This window comes from Poromitra crassiceps, assembly GCF_964638095.1.
Source record: "Poromitra crassiceps genome assembly, chromosome: 12".
In the NCBI taxonomy this organism is placed as follows: Eukaryota; Metazoa; Chordata; class Actinopteri; order Beryciformes; family Melamphaidae; genus Poromitra; species Poromitra crassiceps.
The window spans coordinates 7,144,376-7,161,423 of NC_139632.1; the positions used below are offsets into that span (position 1 = coordinate 7,144,376).

General features: G+C 45.8%; 1 protein-coding gene across 2 annotated transcripts in view; it reads left to right on the forward strand.

Annotated features, from left to right (window-relative positions):
* The first annotated feature begins 6,261 nt into the window (after nucleotides 1-6,261).
* The window catches only part of zap70 (zeta chain of T cell receptor associated protein kinase 70), a 21,801-nt gene continuing 11,014 nt past the window's right edge, over nucleotides 6,262-17,048 (forward strand). The window contains exons 1-2 of one of the 2 annotated variants that reach the window (XM_083647921.1): nucleotides 6,262-6,362; nucleotides 16,498-17,022. In XM_083647921.1, coding sequence (XP_083504047.1) covers nucleotides 16,612-17,022 — 411 coding nt within the window. In that variant the 5' untranslated portion in view covers nucleotides 6,262-6,362; nucleotides 16,498-16,611. Of the gene's footprint in view, nucleotides 6,363-16,088; nucleotides 16,193-16,497; nucleotides 17,023-17,048 lie in introns of those variants that run through there. The other variant, XM_083647920.1, reaches the window with a different exon arrangement.

Consider the following 17,048-nt stretch of genomic DNA (forward strand, 5'->3'; position numbering starts at 1 on the left):
ACATGAAGTGAATGGCTCAGCAGCATTAAGAACACAGTGCAGATGGTTGTGTCCTCCTCTCTGCAGACAGACGTGCTACTTTTTTACGCTCGCATGCTCCATGCTTTGTTAGCACATATTAAATGGATTCTTACACATTTAAAAGCGAATTTGTTTTCGTCATATATGGTCGGTGTAAATCCGAAGACCGGAGAGACCAAACCAATGGTAGCATGTGTGCCAGACTGCCAGTAGCCGATGCCGACTACAAAGACATGACCAAAACTGTTATGAGCCAAAGCTGGTATCTCCCTTTAAGATGAATTATAAACAGGGTTCCATGATAAAAGTAGGCATGCAGGAACCTGCAGGATCTTGCAAAGTAGACATACATTTATCAAACTATCTCATCATCTATCATTTCTACGGTTTCTGTTTCTACTGCACCACAGATTTGAATACAGATAATTTTTTGCATAAATATGAATCGTGTGAATGTGTACATTACTGTCGGCTACTTATGATACAATAGGCTACCACGAATGAAAAATCACTATCATACTTCACTATAATATTCCTAAGGACTTATAGTGTACAGTTTACTTATCATACTTTATGATATTCTTGATCTCCTTCTCCTTTGATATCAATCTGATTCTTACAGGATATTATACAGTTCAGAGTTTTGGTATCACTATTCCTATCGGCTAGGCTACTTATAGTAACTTGATGGTGAAGTTATGATGATCATATCATACTTGAAGGTATTCTTATCTCCTTTGGTATCCCTATCATTCCTGTAGGAGGATATATTATATAGAGTTGACAGTTTTACTGGGTACTTCTTGCCAATGTTTGCTGCCCTTCCTGGTTGTGTTGAGCTGCTCCCCCAGCCGGTGGAGGGCACAATGCCACCCTTCACTTCAGTTACCTGAGCCTGTCACATCATTCGCTCATCAGGCTGCTGCACTCTGTCTGTGATGAGCCAATGAGGCCAGACATACATTAGCACACAATTAAAGTCGCATTATTTCTTAAAATAAACTAAACCCCACCTAAAAGACCGCCCTGAAGAAACACAGCTCCAGTATAATTCTAGGATAAATGTTATAAGGATCCTATAGCCTACAAAAATCACAACAACAAAACAGTAAAGTCCCTAGAGTAGCCTAATATTATAGGAATATTATGATACCATAGTAGACGATGAAAAGTACCATAAAATACTACAAAGTGTAAATAGACTGTAGATAAACTTGCTGTAAACTCAGTAGCAAGCACCACACTCCTGCACGAGTCCCTGCAGGAGGATTCATAGGAGAAATGAGACTACAGGAGGAGAGGCGCTCGCGCTCATCATGTCATGACCATTTTCTTCACGAGTTGTGCGTAGAAAAGAGAAATTCACGTTGTGGGATGTCTGCCCTACCTGCCCTGTAGCGAAATCCACTCCGGTTCCCCTTGGCAGGAGTGTCCGGTGTATGTGTGCCCCAGTCCGTCCTCAGCAGCGGTCTGCAGGCTGGAGGAGAGGAGCGGAACGGAGAGGAGAGGAGAGGAGAGGAGAGGAGGGAGCGGGTGACTGTGTGGAGACTCAACCTCTTCTCCCAGGACCCTGGAGGAGCCGCACCGTGGTCAAGACACCTCAAAGTAAACACGAGCACACTTCCGGTTACAACCTTCAAAATAAAATATTGTCTGCTTCTTGCTGCAGCCCCATAAGGTGGATGGATGCCTGCTCTACTTTGAATACATAAGTGCTAATGGTGCGTTCCTTTATCGCAAAAATAACTGGGATGTGGAGGCTAAATGACGTCGCATCCGTTTTGTGCTCCAGATAAATGCTTTTCGGTTTTTGAAAGACAGAAAAGTGGATTTTATGCAACAATTTGGATGCAACAACTATGTCATTAAAAGAAGAGGATGTTTTGCATCGGATAGCGTCTTCACTTCACGTGAAGGCTCAGGTAGGAGCTGGCATTTCTCGTGCGTTCCTTTATCGCAAAATAACTGGGATGTGGAGGCTAATCGTGCATTCCTTTATAACTGGGGACTGGTAATCTTACGACTTCAAAGGTCATGAGCTGGGCGGTGACGTCATCAGAGCTGGTATGTCCCATTCCAAACTCGTAGGAGTCTCAGCAGCCCCAACCTCAAAAATCCAAGATGGCTGCGCCGCGCAACAACAGTAGTAGTATAATCGTAGTAATGTTGTTTAGCACTTCTGTTTTGTTTGTGTCTCATTAAATCAGCTGTACACACAGCACTGCCTAACATCTATCTGTGTGGACATGAGGCTGCAGTGTTTGTATGCGCAAATTGCCGCGAAATGCCATGTTGTCAAATTTATTGCTAACAATGGCTAACAATGGCTAGCCTGGCTAGCGACTGGATCTGACCAATGAACAGTGAACTTCCCAGCTCAAGTTTTCTGCAAATGGAACGCTAACAAAACGGATGTGATGTCATTTAGCCTCCACATCCCAGTTATTTTGCGATAAAGGAACGCACCATAATCGTGCATTCCAGCCTCATGTCCACACAGATAGAAGTTAGGCAGTGCTGTGTGTACAGCTGATTTAATGAGACACAAACAAAACAGAAGTGCTAAACAACATTACTACGATTACTACTACTGTTGTTGCGCGGCGCAGCCATCTTGGATTTTTTAGGTTGGGGCTGCTGAGGCTCTTACGAGTTTGGAATGGGAAATACCAGCTCTGATGACGTCACCGCCCAGCTCATGACCTTTGAAGTCGTAAGATTACCAGTCCCCAGTTATAAAGGAATGCACGATTAGACCTAGACGTGAAAATGGCACAGTGTTTGATGGGAAATGCGTGACGTTCGCCAGGCGCTAATGTGCTCAGTATGAGCGAGAAGCGCCCGGCTAGCGGGGTAATGGCTGTCCCACTCGAAACATTTCAATTTAAACCCGCAGCAGTGACGTAGGCCTAATTGTTCCTTAGAACTTTTCAGAACGCTGTATATTCAGATCATCCGACCTGAATCCAGCCTTCCCAGACAAGTCGTCCAAGATGATGTAGCTACTTTACAAGTGTGGCACCGGTGAAATTTCAAACTCACCCACAGTTACGGAACAGTCTTGTAGTCTTGCGTGCTCGGCTAGGCTATTGAAAGTCAGTGAGTCAAGTCAAGTCAAGTCAATTTTATTTGTATAGCGCATTTACAAGCGGCTGAGCCGCAACCAAAGTGCTTCACATAAAGTGCAAGAGGCATAAACAAATGATATACGCTATATAAAAGCGTTAAAAATATAATAAAATAAATAGAAGAGTTAAAAGACATTGACTAGCTACACGGTTAAAATACATCAAGCATAGGAAAGCAAAAGAAGATTAAAAAGGTGGCTGAGGGCTTTATTTAAAGGCTGGTTCAAAAAGGTGGGTCTTCAGGTGGGACTTGAAAGTGTCCAGAGTCTGAGCTGCACGGATGCGGAGAGGGAGGCAGTTCCAGAGTCTAGGGGCTGTTACTGCAAAGGCTCTGTCCCCCCTGGTTTTTAACCTGGACCTGGGCACCTCCAAAAGCAGGTGGTCAGCTGACCGTAGTGCTCTGGAGGGGGTATGGTGGTGTAGGAGATCGGACAGGTATGTGGGGGCTAGACCATGGAGGGATTTGTAAGTGATGAGCAGAAGCTTAAAGTCGATGCGGTATCGGATAGGGAGCCAGTGGAGTGATGCAAGAACCGGGGTGATGTGCTCATGCTTTTTTGTGCAGGTGAGGAGTCGGGCGGCTGCATTCTGGACCAACTGTAGGCGACGAAGCTGTGATTGGCCGATACCAGTATACAAGGCGTTGCAATAGTCCAGTTGTGATGTTATGAAGGCATGTATAACTGTGGCTAGGTCCCTCTGGGGCAGGTAGGCCTTGGTCTTGGCTAGGGTTCTCAGGTGAAAAAAGCTTTTCCTCGCCACTGCACTAACCTGCTTCTCGAACTTGAAAGCACTGTCGAGGATCACGCCAAGGTTTCTGACAGAGGTCCGGATATTAGAGGCAAGGGGGCCTAGGGCATCAGTGGAGGGGGCCGGAGGGGTTTTCCCAAAGATGATGATCTCCGTCTTGCTCTCATTGAGGTTGAGGAAGTTAGCGCCCAACCATTCTCTGATGTCAGCCAGACAGTCGAGAAGTGGCTGGAGTGCAGCTTGCCCCACGACCTTGAGGGGGAGATATATAGCTGGATGTCATCAGCGAAGCAATGGAAAGAGATGTTATGTTTGGCCAGGATTTCCCCTAGGGGTAAGATGTACAACAGGAAGAGGATAGGACCGAGTATAGAGCCTTGGGGGACCCCACAGGTGAGGGGGGCTAGTGTAGAAAGGACATCCCCAAGCTAAACGGTGAAGCTCCGGTCAGCTAGATATATATAGTGAGGCTGATATATATATATATATTTTTTTTTATAAATGTGTCGACCGGGGTCGATTCTTTCTAAACCACAGTTCAGGCCTGTGCCGGCCCGGCACCATCTTTAAGTGTTCTTTAGAAAGGATCGACCCCGGTCCACACGTTTATGAAAAATAATTAAAAAAAATGTTTATCAGCTTCGCTGACTTTCAATACCATAGCACGCAAGACTGCAAGACTGTCGTAACTGTCGGTGAGTTTGAAATGTCGGTGTGACACTTGTAAAGTCCATCTTGGACGACCTCTTTGTGGCTTGAGAGAGAATTGTCACCCGTGCTTGTCTGGGAAAGGATGCTGGATTCAGGTTGGATGATCTGAATATACGGCATTCTGAAAAGGGGTAATTGTTCCTAATCCGATGCGATGCATCATGTCTACCGCATTGATAAAGTATATTTTACTGTTTCTCGTCGACTTTTATTTTGAAGGCAAAATCTGGTAATTTCCCGTATTACTTCGACAATCTTTGGCTGACTTGACGCAACAGGATCCCGCAGCTGTTGTCAGGGAAGTGGGGAGGGGAGGGGCTGGGCAGTACTGCTATAATTTTGTACTGCATGTGGGCGCTCTAACAAAAAATAACTATAGTAATCTTCTAATAAAGTTTATTACCACATCAAAAGTAGAAGTCCTTGCAGGAACATTACAGTGATTACATAGGAGATAAAAACAAATTGCATTATGGTCACTTATAACTCACTACTGAGTGCCACTGAGACACACTTAAGTCCCTATGAGGAAAATTAAAGAAAGCGATATAGGAGGGCGGGGGGGGGGGGGGGGGGGTATTGCTATAACATTTAAACCAGGGATGGGCAACTTTGATGATAGAGAGGGCCACAAAAAAATGTTCCTCGCTACCAGAGGGCCAGATTGTAACTGTGCACTTCCACCAGTAGTCTACTGTAACACCATCACTCCCAATGACAGCTACTAATTTGATGAAAAGGACTGGTAATCAAATTATTATACCAACATTCATATTTTTCATTATTCAAATTTAGTAATTCTTCCATTCAGATGACACCAGAAACTTTGCTCTAGATTTAAAACAGCCCGCTACAGCAATTTGATGGGGCATATCACCAAAATATGTTATATTAATCAGATTAGTAATGTTGCATGTGCAATGTGCATCCTGGATATAGTTTGTTACAATAGGGTTAGCTCAAATGCTAATGTTAAACAGTATGTGGATGGACAATGCTAACGCCATTAGCGTCATGTTCTAAAAACACAGATTTGGGTGGTCTAACCTAACCAAAAACGTCCACCTTGTTTTTTTGTTTTTTTTTATGCAAATTGACCCAGGGGCCACACTGAGTGGGGTCGGGGGCCCGCGGGCCACAAGTTGCCCACCCCTGATTATTTAAACCATCACAGTGACACTATAAGTCCATAGGAATATTATAGTTTATTTCATTTTGATGTTATGGTGATGTGCTGTGTGTAGCTGTGTCGGTCTATCCTGAGCACACATTCCTAACAACCTGAAATAAACTATTGAATCTTACATCTTGAATGTTGAGTCTATATCAGTCCTGTTTGGAAACGAGTGTCAAGCACCCTACGTTTTACAGATGGAAGGAAGGTTTGGTTTGTAAAAGGCCTCAGCTTTTTGGAGAGTGCTGACTTGGTTGAATGACTCTGTAAAATCTTGTCAAAATGTGAGCTGCCTTATCAGTGATCAGAGATGTTTCCGTGCCACTGTGTGTGTGTGTGTGTGTGTGTGTGTGTGTGTGTGTGTGTGTGTGTGTGTGTGTGTGTGTGTGTGTGTGTGTGTGTGTGTGTGTGTGCGTGCGCGCGCGCGCTTGTGTGTGTGTGTGTGTGTGTTTGTGTGTGCGTTAGTCACAGCCAACCAATAGCTTTTTCCTGCGCCTGTAACACTGATCAGCAGATATACTACCTTCCTCTCTGAAGGTACAACATTGCTCCTATGAGCTGAGCTGGAGCAGTGAAACGTAAGTACATCTCAAGACATGCTTGTTATAGATTTAACTTTAACGCCAAATAACAGGATGTTGTGTGTGTGTGTGTGCGTGTGTGCGTGTATGATGATATGAGAAAATATAGGTCTGTCTCCAACCTATGTCCCAAAATCTTACAGTACAATTATATTCTGGATTCTCACACAAAGAGGGGCATTTGTTCAGTTAAGCATCTACTCCCAACTGCCACATGCACGATGGTTTCCAAGTGCTTCAATTTGGTCATTTTAAAGGGTGTCACTGAACCCGGGCTTTAGTAAATTAAGCCTAGGCCTAAATGTGAACACCCACAGCCTTCATGGCCAAACTAGAACTCCACCAGAGAGTTTTATTTTATTTTATATGACTCACTGTTGAAATCTTCATCCGTTTGTGAATAGAATTGTGGGATATTTATACTCTGATCTGTTTAATCTCAACAGCAAGTCAGTCTCAATGTCCGTTTTAAAAATGGGGTTTTGTGTCCCCATTAGCTGGAACAAAGACCGAGTGTGTCCGCCACAGTGAGGCCGATGCATTGTTGCTGTGGCTTCAAAAGTAGAGATTACATTTGTATAAATAGCTGCTTTCATTGTGCCTTGGAATAGGAAACCAAAAATGGGTCGGTTTTGACACACCCAAGAGGTCTATGTGTGTCATTTATTGCTTGTTAACTTTTCTTAAAATTACTGGATGTATTTTAGTCCTCCAGTGAAGCATAATGCAAAATGTTCAAGCCGCAGCCATGACAATGCTGGCCCGGACAGGAGAATAAGGCTTTCACGGAGCCTATGTTTGTGTTGCTTTATGACTCTGACTGTTACGGTTGAGTCCAGAATATTTTAAAATTGACGTTTATTTCAGTCGATTGACAGGGACTTTATTTAAGGACGAGGATTAAACCGCGTCTGCGGATTTATTACAATCATTGCAATTGTACAGTGCAGTAGCAGAAGCTGTGAGGCATGTTATTCTACTGTGCTTACTCTCAGGGTTTATGGCATTTAAAATGCAAATCAAAAATGCCCACTTTTGAACTTAATTGAAATTCAGATTGAATTCTCAACAGGCTGATTTTAGTTGGGAGGAAGTTACACAAAGTGTCAATAAGAACAGATGAAGATATACAGGCTGTTAAATAAATGCTTTGCAGTTTCCATTGATGCAGGAAATGGTATTTGAGGTTGAGACAGTTGGTCCCTGATCTGATATACAGATTGCCACTTATTGAAAAAAAACGTGCACCTCTTTAGTTGTTGTTATTAAATCAACAGTCACACACAGTAGGGCCGTCCTTGCCCTACTTAAGTGTTCATTTTGTGGTCATGGCCTACATGAATTTACACAAACACGTTATTTGAGAAAGCTCCCTGCGAAGGCCTCCAAAGTGGCTTTTTCACAAAGACCAATTTGGGGCAAAAAGACATAAAATGTGGGCCATGCATGAGCAGACACAAGAAGGACACAATATGTCTTGGTAGATGCCTACACAAGCCATGCATGAGCAGACACAAGAAGGACACAATATGTCTTGGTAGATGCCTACACAAGCCATGCATGAGCAGACACAAGAAGGACAATATGTCTTGGTAGATGCCTACACAAGCCATGCATGAGCAGACACAAGAAGGACAATATGTCTTGGTAGATGCCTACACAAGCCATGCATGAGCAGACACAAGAAGGACACAATATGTCTTGGTAGATGCCTACACAAGCCATGCATGAGCAGACACAAGAAGGACAATATGTCTTGGTAGATGCCTACACAAGCCATGCATGAGCAGACACAAGAAGGACACAATATGTCTTGGTAGATGCCTACACAGGCCATGCATGAGCAGACACAAGAAGGACAATATGTCTTGGTAGATGCCTACACAGGCCATGCATGAGCAGACACAAGAAGGACACAATATGTCTCGGGAGATGCCTACACAGGCCATGCATGAGCAGACACAAGAAGGACACAATATGTCTCGGGAGATGCCTACACAGGCCATGCATGAGCAGACACAAGAAGGACAATATGTCTTGGTAGATGCCTACACAGGCCATGCATGAGCAGACACAAGAAGGACAATATGTCTTGGTAGATGCCTACACAGGCCATGCATGAGCAGACACAAGAAGGACAATATGTCTCGGTAGATGCCTACACAGTCTCAAAGCATTCGAAAGACAACATTTGCGCCACACAAACACGTTGGTGTATGTATCTAGGAATGTTTTGATTAACATAACCCAGGCGGCGTTCTCCTGATAAAGTTTAGCACAGCCAAAATAACCATCACCTAAAATAACTCAGCTTAGCTATCACTGGAATGTTCTGGAATTGAAGTCAATTGCATCATCGACAGAGAACACAGGTTATGTTAAACAGTACGGGCCGCTATCGTTTAGAAACACTGCTTGATTTCCAGGGACAACAGTGTCCGTTCTTGTTTCAGTGTCTTTGAGCAATATCATTTTGCACATGACCGACTTCAGGCTGTGATCTCTCTGGTGTTTGATTCAAAGGAATACATAAACATTTGAATCTCTCTGCGCCATAAAAGAGAGAAACGAAATTCTGAATCTGAATGCGGTGTTAATCATTCAGACCGATATGGACTGGTCACTATATCTATTTACACCGTGCAAATATAAATATTTGATCCTATGCCACGCTTGGGTTAACAATTGATTCAATGTACATTATATGAGTCACGTCACAGTGAACATGCAGAGTTATTCCTCTGTTCACCGCAGGTTCAGCCGAGCTTTGTCACATTCAACTGCCAAAATTAGGCTATTAATATTGTTTTTAAAGTATGTGTTACAGCTGTGAGTCACGTCTAAGTGTTTCTGTCAGCTGAAGCTCTTGTTCTAAAGAGCAATTAAAGAGGTTGCATAGCTCAGTGGTTCTCGAATTTCTTCACATGAAGGACCCCTAAACTGACAGAAATTAGACCACGGACCCCCATTTGATAGGATTTTGTCCCACGGACCCCCATATGATAATAAGATTGATGCTTTTAGATGTTTTATTACAGAAAGTGTATAAAACCCATGACCAAATTAGTCATTGTGTTACTTATGAATGGAATTATAGCAAAAATAAATTACCCCCCTTTTGGCTGGGGACCCCCTGGAACCCCCTTCAAGGACCCCTGGGGGTCCCCAGACCCCCATTTGAGAACCACTGGCATAGGCTCATCATCTTTGGGTTCTCAAGAGGAAAGGACAATTTGGTTTTTCACTTGCTTCTGCTTGCTTGAGAAAACATCTACACAGTATAGTGTAAGAGGTTTACTGCTGATAGCTGTGTTCTACCTGTCACTACCAATATTCGGCTGGTTGCTCTGAAAATGTAGGTAGCTGACAAATGAAATGAAAAACCAACAAAAACCTGATAGTGCTCTGGGACACTTCAAGCCACCACAGCAGCTTCAAAGCATCTTGGTAGATTTGACAAGAGTCTGGAGCTCTTATAAGAAGGTTGCAACACTCCAATGAGTTTATCTGATCTCATACGACGATAGTGGGGAAAACCCCATTTATTATACGGCCTATGGGAAAAACCTGTCTCAGTTGATTTCATAAGATGATTTCATAATGATTTCATAAGATGATTGTGGAAAAAACCCCGTCTCTCAGATGCGCTTCCAGAATCCATAGCTCAAAAACTAGGCAGAGATCTAGGGTGATGACGAAGGCCATGGTTGTAGAGTTGATGTCGTTTTCATGCTCGTTCAAACCATTGAGCTCGCCCTGTGGAGGTGGCTATTGCTCTCCTGTAACATTCAACTCTCTTCAGGATAGAAGTGCTTGACCGCTCACAGTTGCTCTGTAATTTCATGGCGTTCCCCTCGCCCTCCGAGGGGTTCCGAGGCCCTAAAATCGTGCCAGGAAAATGTACCCGACCCTTCACTGTGGGAAACAACACTCGTGCCCGTCGACATGCACTCCTCCACTTGAAGAGAACAGGGTGAACGATGACTCATACGACTTTCTTTCCACTGCTCAGTACACCACTACCTGCATACTTAAGTCACAAAAGTATATTTTTATCTGTAATAATAAGGACGTATTCACTGTACAGTATATGCACTCTCTGTGAAGTATCAGCGCTCTGAGGCTCTTGGAGCATATACCATCCCAGGCTTAGTATCGTGTATATAATTGGATATCGTAGAGCCACAACATTATGGGCTCAAAGCTCCTGTCCTGACCTTTGAAACTCCTCACTATCAGGTGAAAAAGAAGCAGCTGGTGACTGCATATGTATCGGAGGAAGCATGTGCTAGTCTACAACTCTGCCCAGATCGGCAGAGGGGGTGGAGCAACGACCCGGACATCAGGGGGAATTGGCCAAGTACAATTGGGGCGAAAGGGGGGGAAGTCTGAAAAAACGTGATTTAAAAAAAGAGGCTCCTCCTGACCTTTGTCACATGGCATGGCATGTCACATGACCTTTGCCACATGGCATGGCATGTCACATGACAAAGAGGCTCCTCCTGACCTTTGTCACATGGCATGGCATGTCACATGACCTTTGCCACATGGCATGGCATGTCACATGACCTTTGTCACATGGCATGGCATGTCACATGACCTTTGTCACATGGCATGGCATGTCACATGACCTTTGTCACATGGCATGGCATGTCAAGCAGAAAGGCCTTAGAGATGATATTCGGTGGGTGGGGGGGGGCAGCTGGTGTTGCTGAAATGGTGTTAAAGGGATAGTTCACATTTTTTAAAGTCTAGCCCTATTTGCTACTTGCCAATGATGATTGGTAGAGTTCTTTCTCAGCATAATCCATCCTGTTCCTCATAGTAGCACTGGGAAGTTGTGCAAAAATGAAGCAACGGTCACTGGGGTCACGCTCCTGTATGTAGAAGCTGACTGAAACTCACTGAAATTTACTTTTGTGCAGTGTGGATGAAATTTTAGCGATCCTCAGTCAGCTTGTACATACAGGACCGTGACCCCAGTGACCTTTGCTTCGTTTTTGCACAACTTCCCAGAGCTACTATGAGGAACAGGATGGATTGTGCTGAGAAATAATACCAATCAACATCATCTTTGGTAAGTAGCAAATAGGGCTAGACTTTAAAAAATGTGGACTATCCCTTTAATGTCTTGTAGGGAAACTGTCATTAGTTTGGTATGAACTGTGGTTAATGCTATCAATTCTATCAGCAGGGCTAATACACTTCTCATGATGTGTTAGAGGGGATGGTCGCAAAGAGAATCAATGATCTACCTGTATCTGTATTCTCTCTGCTGAAGTAGATCTTAGTGCAAGTTTGCTAACCTCATCAGAAAGATCCCTGCAATAGTGGAGGATTAGGGAGGTCCAAACATGGGTCCAAAGCAAGATGTTATATTTATGTTCAACTTTAATGCCCATGTGATGACACTTTTATGGTTTTGTTGATATCTTGGCCATTCAAACTGGAGAATGAAAAATTACAAACATTCCTCTATCAACAATGTTTAATATGTATTCTACTTGATAGATTGTGTTAGATTATATCAGTACATCTGAATTACATACACAGACATAATGCAAATTAGCAAAAATGTATGCATAATGCAGCATAACTTGAGAGGTGGCGTACTTTGCACACATCAACAAAAGTCCTAAAACTATCCCAAAACTGACCTTTACATTAGTCTACTTAATGCAGAGGTAGTTCATTTATTTTGCCAAGAACACAAAAAAGATGTGATGATATTGTAGCGTATCGCTGATACACCAAGGAACGGAGAGTTGTAGTTGGTACAGGGTCTTTATTCACAGGCTTCGTTAGCTCCTAGCAGCTAGCTTCACACAGCTAGCTCTGCACATAACAACCGGTCTCGCTCACTCCGTATCTTGACTCCCCGCGGCACAGCGGCCGCTGGTCCTATATACCCCGTTTCCCCTAGGAACACCCCACACACATTAGTTCCTAGCTACAATCCAGACACTTAGGTTGCACATCACATTACAGGTAATACTTGGATTACCCAAACACGTTACATACTCCTCACCCAACAATAAGGTTAACGCCCACGTTAACACCCACAACCCAACATATCCCCCTGTACCAAAACACACCACCCCACAACATTTTACATTCCCCCAATTTGCCTCTTATTTTTCAGCACACTTTCAATTTCCGTTCCACCACCACCATTTCCATTTCTTTTCCCATTCCTTAAATTCAACCCACATTTCAATTATCACAAGCCCCAATATTTACATTCCCTCTTTTCTCTTTACACTCATCTTCACATCAACCACTATTTCCATCCCCTCTTTTTAAAGCTTCTGTCCCATCTGAAGCACATCAGTCCTGCTCAAACCCCAGTGGGGTTAGCCCTCCGCAGGGTGACTCTCCTCGGTCTTCCCCCCGTGTTCCACAGTCCACACATGCACTGCAGTATCTCCGCACGTCCTCCTTTTGTTTGCCCCAGTAGAAATGTCTACGGAGGAGGCTGAGTGTCTCTTCGGGCCCCCGATCACCGTATGGGCCATCGTGCGCCCCCTTCAGTGCCAATTCTCGCAGGCAACCGGGTACAACCCACTGAGTCCCGCTTTTCCCGTGTCCCTTTCTCTCTAAAACCCCATCTCCACCCAGATGCAGGTCCGAAAACATGTTCCACAGTCCCCTTGTGGGCCCGGAACATGTGTGAATCTCTTCCACAGGGGGCCGGCGTCCGGCCGCCACCCACGCATACACCGGACCGATATCCGCATCCTCCATCTGTCTGCGTCTCCACTCACCCCCGTTGACATGCGTGATGTGCCTCTCCTCGTCTGTCGGCTCCACCGCTTGCACTCGCTCGTCCTCCCGTCCCGCTCCCTCAGGGGGGCGGCGTGTTGAGGACAGCAGGGCGGACACCATCGGCGTCGATCTCCACCTCGACTTTCTGCAGCGCAGCCGTGGGGGTTGTGTAGCGGCTTGGCTGGGCCGGCTCCTCCAGCGTTGACCCCTCTCGCTCCCCCGGGGACACGAGTGCCGCTCCCCCCACTGTAACAGCATTGCAGGTGATGTCGCTCACTTCCCTCTGGCTGTTCAAAACGATTCCCATTATCTTGATGGTCTCGTCGCTGATGGCGATCTCCCCCACCACTGGCTGGCATACAGAGCAGCTAGCCTGGGCCGGCTCAACAGTCCCTTTCCTGCCCAGAACAATCGGCTCTATACTGCCCCGCTGTTCCGCCGCTTGTTGCTCAGGCTGCTCCACTGCTTGTTGCTCGGGCTGCTCCCCCGGCTGTGTGTCTCCTCCAGCGTTCACACTCTTAATGCAGTCTCCAGCCAAATGTCCAGGCGACTGGCAAGCCCAACAAAGCCTCACCTGTCTCTCCTCTCTCGCTGTCCTCCAATCCCCGACAGCTTCTTGACATTCTCTGGCTAAATGTCCCATCGCGCCGCATGCCCAGCAGGCTCCCTGCTGTCCATGTCGTTGTCCCACATACCCGGTCCGTATCCCGGGCTCGCCTCGGCACCACCTCGCCACGTGGCCCGGTTCTCCACAGTTCCAACACAGTCTATTTTGTGTCTCCTCCGTCCGCTTCTCTCCGTGCTGCGCGACCTCTCGTAGCGTCCGCAATACCTCCACTGCCCAGGCAGGAGTTCCTTCCACCAGCCGTCTGACTTCTTTCAACACACGGGCCTCCATGCCCGCCAGCCTCGAGCTGATCTCTGTCGTCAGCCCTTCTTCTCTCCCGTTCACCGACAGGCTTTCTTCTAGACGCGCCATCACACGTGGCGCTCGTAGCAGCTAGCTCACACAGCTAGCTCGCTACAGCTAGGTCGCTCGAGCCTTTGATCTCCAACTTTTCTCCGCTGTTCCTCCTCACTCTCTCCTCTCGACCGAAAACAGAGGCGCTACCGCTTCACTTGCTGACACCAATGTAGCGTATCGCTGATACACCAAGGAACGGAGAGTTGTAGTTGGTACAGGGTCTTTATTCACAGGCTTCGTTAGCTCCTAGCAGCTAGCTTCACACAGCTAGCTCTGCACATAACAACCGGTCTCGCTCACTCCGTATCTTGACTCCCCGCGGCACAGCGGCCGCTGGTCCTATATACCCCGTTTCCCCTAGGAACACCCCACACACATTAGTTCCTAGCTACAATCCAGACACTTAGGTTGCACATCACATTACAGGTAATACTTGGATTACCCAAACACGTTACAATATATTGAAATTCAATATATCGCAATACAGAAATGTAACAATATGTATAATGGGGCAGAAAAATGAATCTCGATATTAGCTACATTTTATTCTGCTGTGGTAATCGCAAATGAGATGACTCGACCATTGCAATTTCACAAGCTCTCTGATCAAAATGATATTATTTGCATTTTGTAATAAAAAAATATATACCGGTATATATTGTTGTTTACTTTCTAGAAAGCCAATGATATTTCTAGAAAGGTTTGTGCTTCAGAAATACACATAATTCTGCCGTTTTGTTGGGTTTGTTGGGGTCCATGCTTAGTTTTTAGTTTCGTTTCGTTTTAGTTGCTCACTGACACATCCCCAGAAACATGGCTGCAAACAGCTTTCGACCACTGACACAAAGCCTGGCTTGGCTCTATTGTATCTCAGCAGGTCCGGAGCACCGCTGTATAGCGTACACTGTGTCCTGTTGTGATTGATGCGTGAGGTCTGGCTGCCTTTGCTGCGGTGAGATGGGGTTGGAGACCCTCAGGCCATGTTGACGTCTTCGTGACTTGTGGCATCTAGCTGTCGGTCGGTGTGAGTCTCCACTGTGGATGTGGGCAGCATCACACGCAGGAAGCTGAGGTTTCCTTAGATGATTTTACATCTGAGGTGAGAAATTGAGAAATAAACAAAAAAACGACATGACATGACCCCAAACTGGCAGGTAGACGCTGAATTCCGAATCTTAATAGTGCATTTCATTGAGAATAACTAGCCCTTTCTGTTCCCATGGTAACTAAGTGGAAACTGATCAGACATCTAACAGCGAGGCAAAGGCACGGCTGCCAAGATGAGTGATTAGTTCCAAACGCTATGGAAAATAATAGTGTTCATTTTCCAAAGTTGGCTGTTCATTCGATTGATATTGCGAAAGATGTGTTAAGGTCATCCACACGTAGCCTACTAGCTAATCGCTGATATTTTTCCACTTCAATCTCGGCTTCCTCATTTGCATTGATAGACTCTCTCTCTCTCTCTCATCACATTCTCATAGTTCAATATGATTCTTTTAAAATCTTTTCTGGCTCTATTGCATTCTCTCTTCCAGACGCCACACAATGAATGGTCTCTCAGCCACACATGTTGTAACCTGAAGTGTGCTTCAAAGTTACGATGAATTTCTGTTTTGACCTCTAACGGGAATTTTCCCCTTGTTATCACGGAAAAACATCTCACACCGACACAAAACTCTTTGATCGCAAATCTGATCTCCACGCCGTCTCTCCAGCTCAGACATCTCCACAAGAGTCATACGTCAGACTCCTTGCGGGCCACATCGACCTGCTTGAAGTAGGATCGATTCTCCACATCCAAAGGAAAAGGAACATACTTGTTAGCTTGTTGTGAAGCAGAGGGAATAATCTAGAACCCAAAAGCACCTGTTCAACGGAAGAGTGAGAAGAGGGTGCGAGGGCGGAGCGCAACTTCCTGTTGTGGCTTTGCGAAACAAACCAACCTGTTTTGTCTGCAAGCACACGCAGTCTCAATGTGTGGGTGCTTTGCTCAATACTTAAATCCAGTCCACACGTATGGCACCTCTCACCATGCTCTCGACAAATCTGTGACAGTTCCTGTTAGCTGACCCCGACGCCACACACACACGAGGAGGTGAGCTTCTTGTCTAAATTTGATTGAATATACCACATTGTACGTTTTCACATCATATTCTGGTCAAATTCTTGGCAATGGGGGGGGGGGGGGGGGTGGGGGGTTGGGGTTTGACAGCAAAAGGTCAAATGTCATGGGGCTGGGGGATTCAAATCTATGTTGTGAGTGCACTGTTTACACCTTAGCCCACTAGACCAACATCATTCCTCTAATCTTGATGTCGAACGTTCAACCTAATTTTAATGCTATTATTGTATAAATGCCGATAATTTCCTGCACCTATTTCTGCCTCTATCCACCTTTAGGTCAATTTCATCAAGGATCCTTCATAATTTTCCAATCCCGTCCACCAAACCACCTGCCTACATCAGACAGGACTCCCAAGCCTAAAGCCCACCTTGACTCTCCCACATCTGGCCATGGCCCTCACTGTGGACCCTGCGTCTGAGCTGCCGTTCTTCTACGGCAGCATCAGCCGCTCGGAGGCCGAGGAGCAGCTGAAGCTGGCGGGGATGTCCGACGGCCTCTTCCTGCTGCGACAGTGTCTCCGCAGCCTCGGCGGCTACGTGCTCTCCATCGTGTGGAACCTGGAGTTCCACCACTACCCCATCGAGAAGCAGCTCAACGGCACCTACTGGATCTCCGGGGGGAAGCCCCACTGCGGGCCGGCGGAGCTGTGCGAGTTCTACAGCAAGGACCCGGACGGGCTGGTGTGCACCCTGAGGAAGCCCTGCCTGCGCTCGGCCGACATGCCCATACGAGCCGGGGTGTTCGACAACCTGAGGGACAACATGCTGAGGGAGTACGTGAAGCAGACCTGGAACCTGGAGGTGAGGCTCTGCTGAGAGAGAGAGAG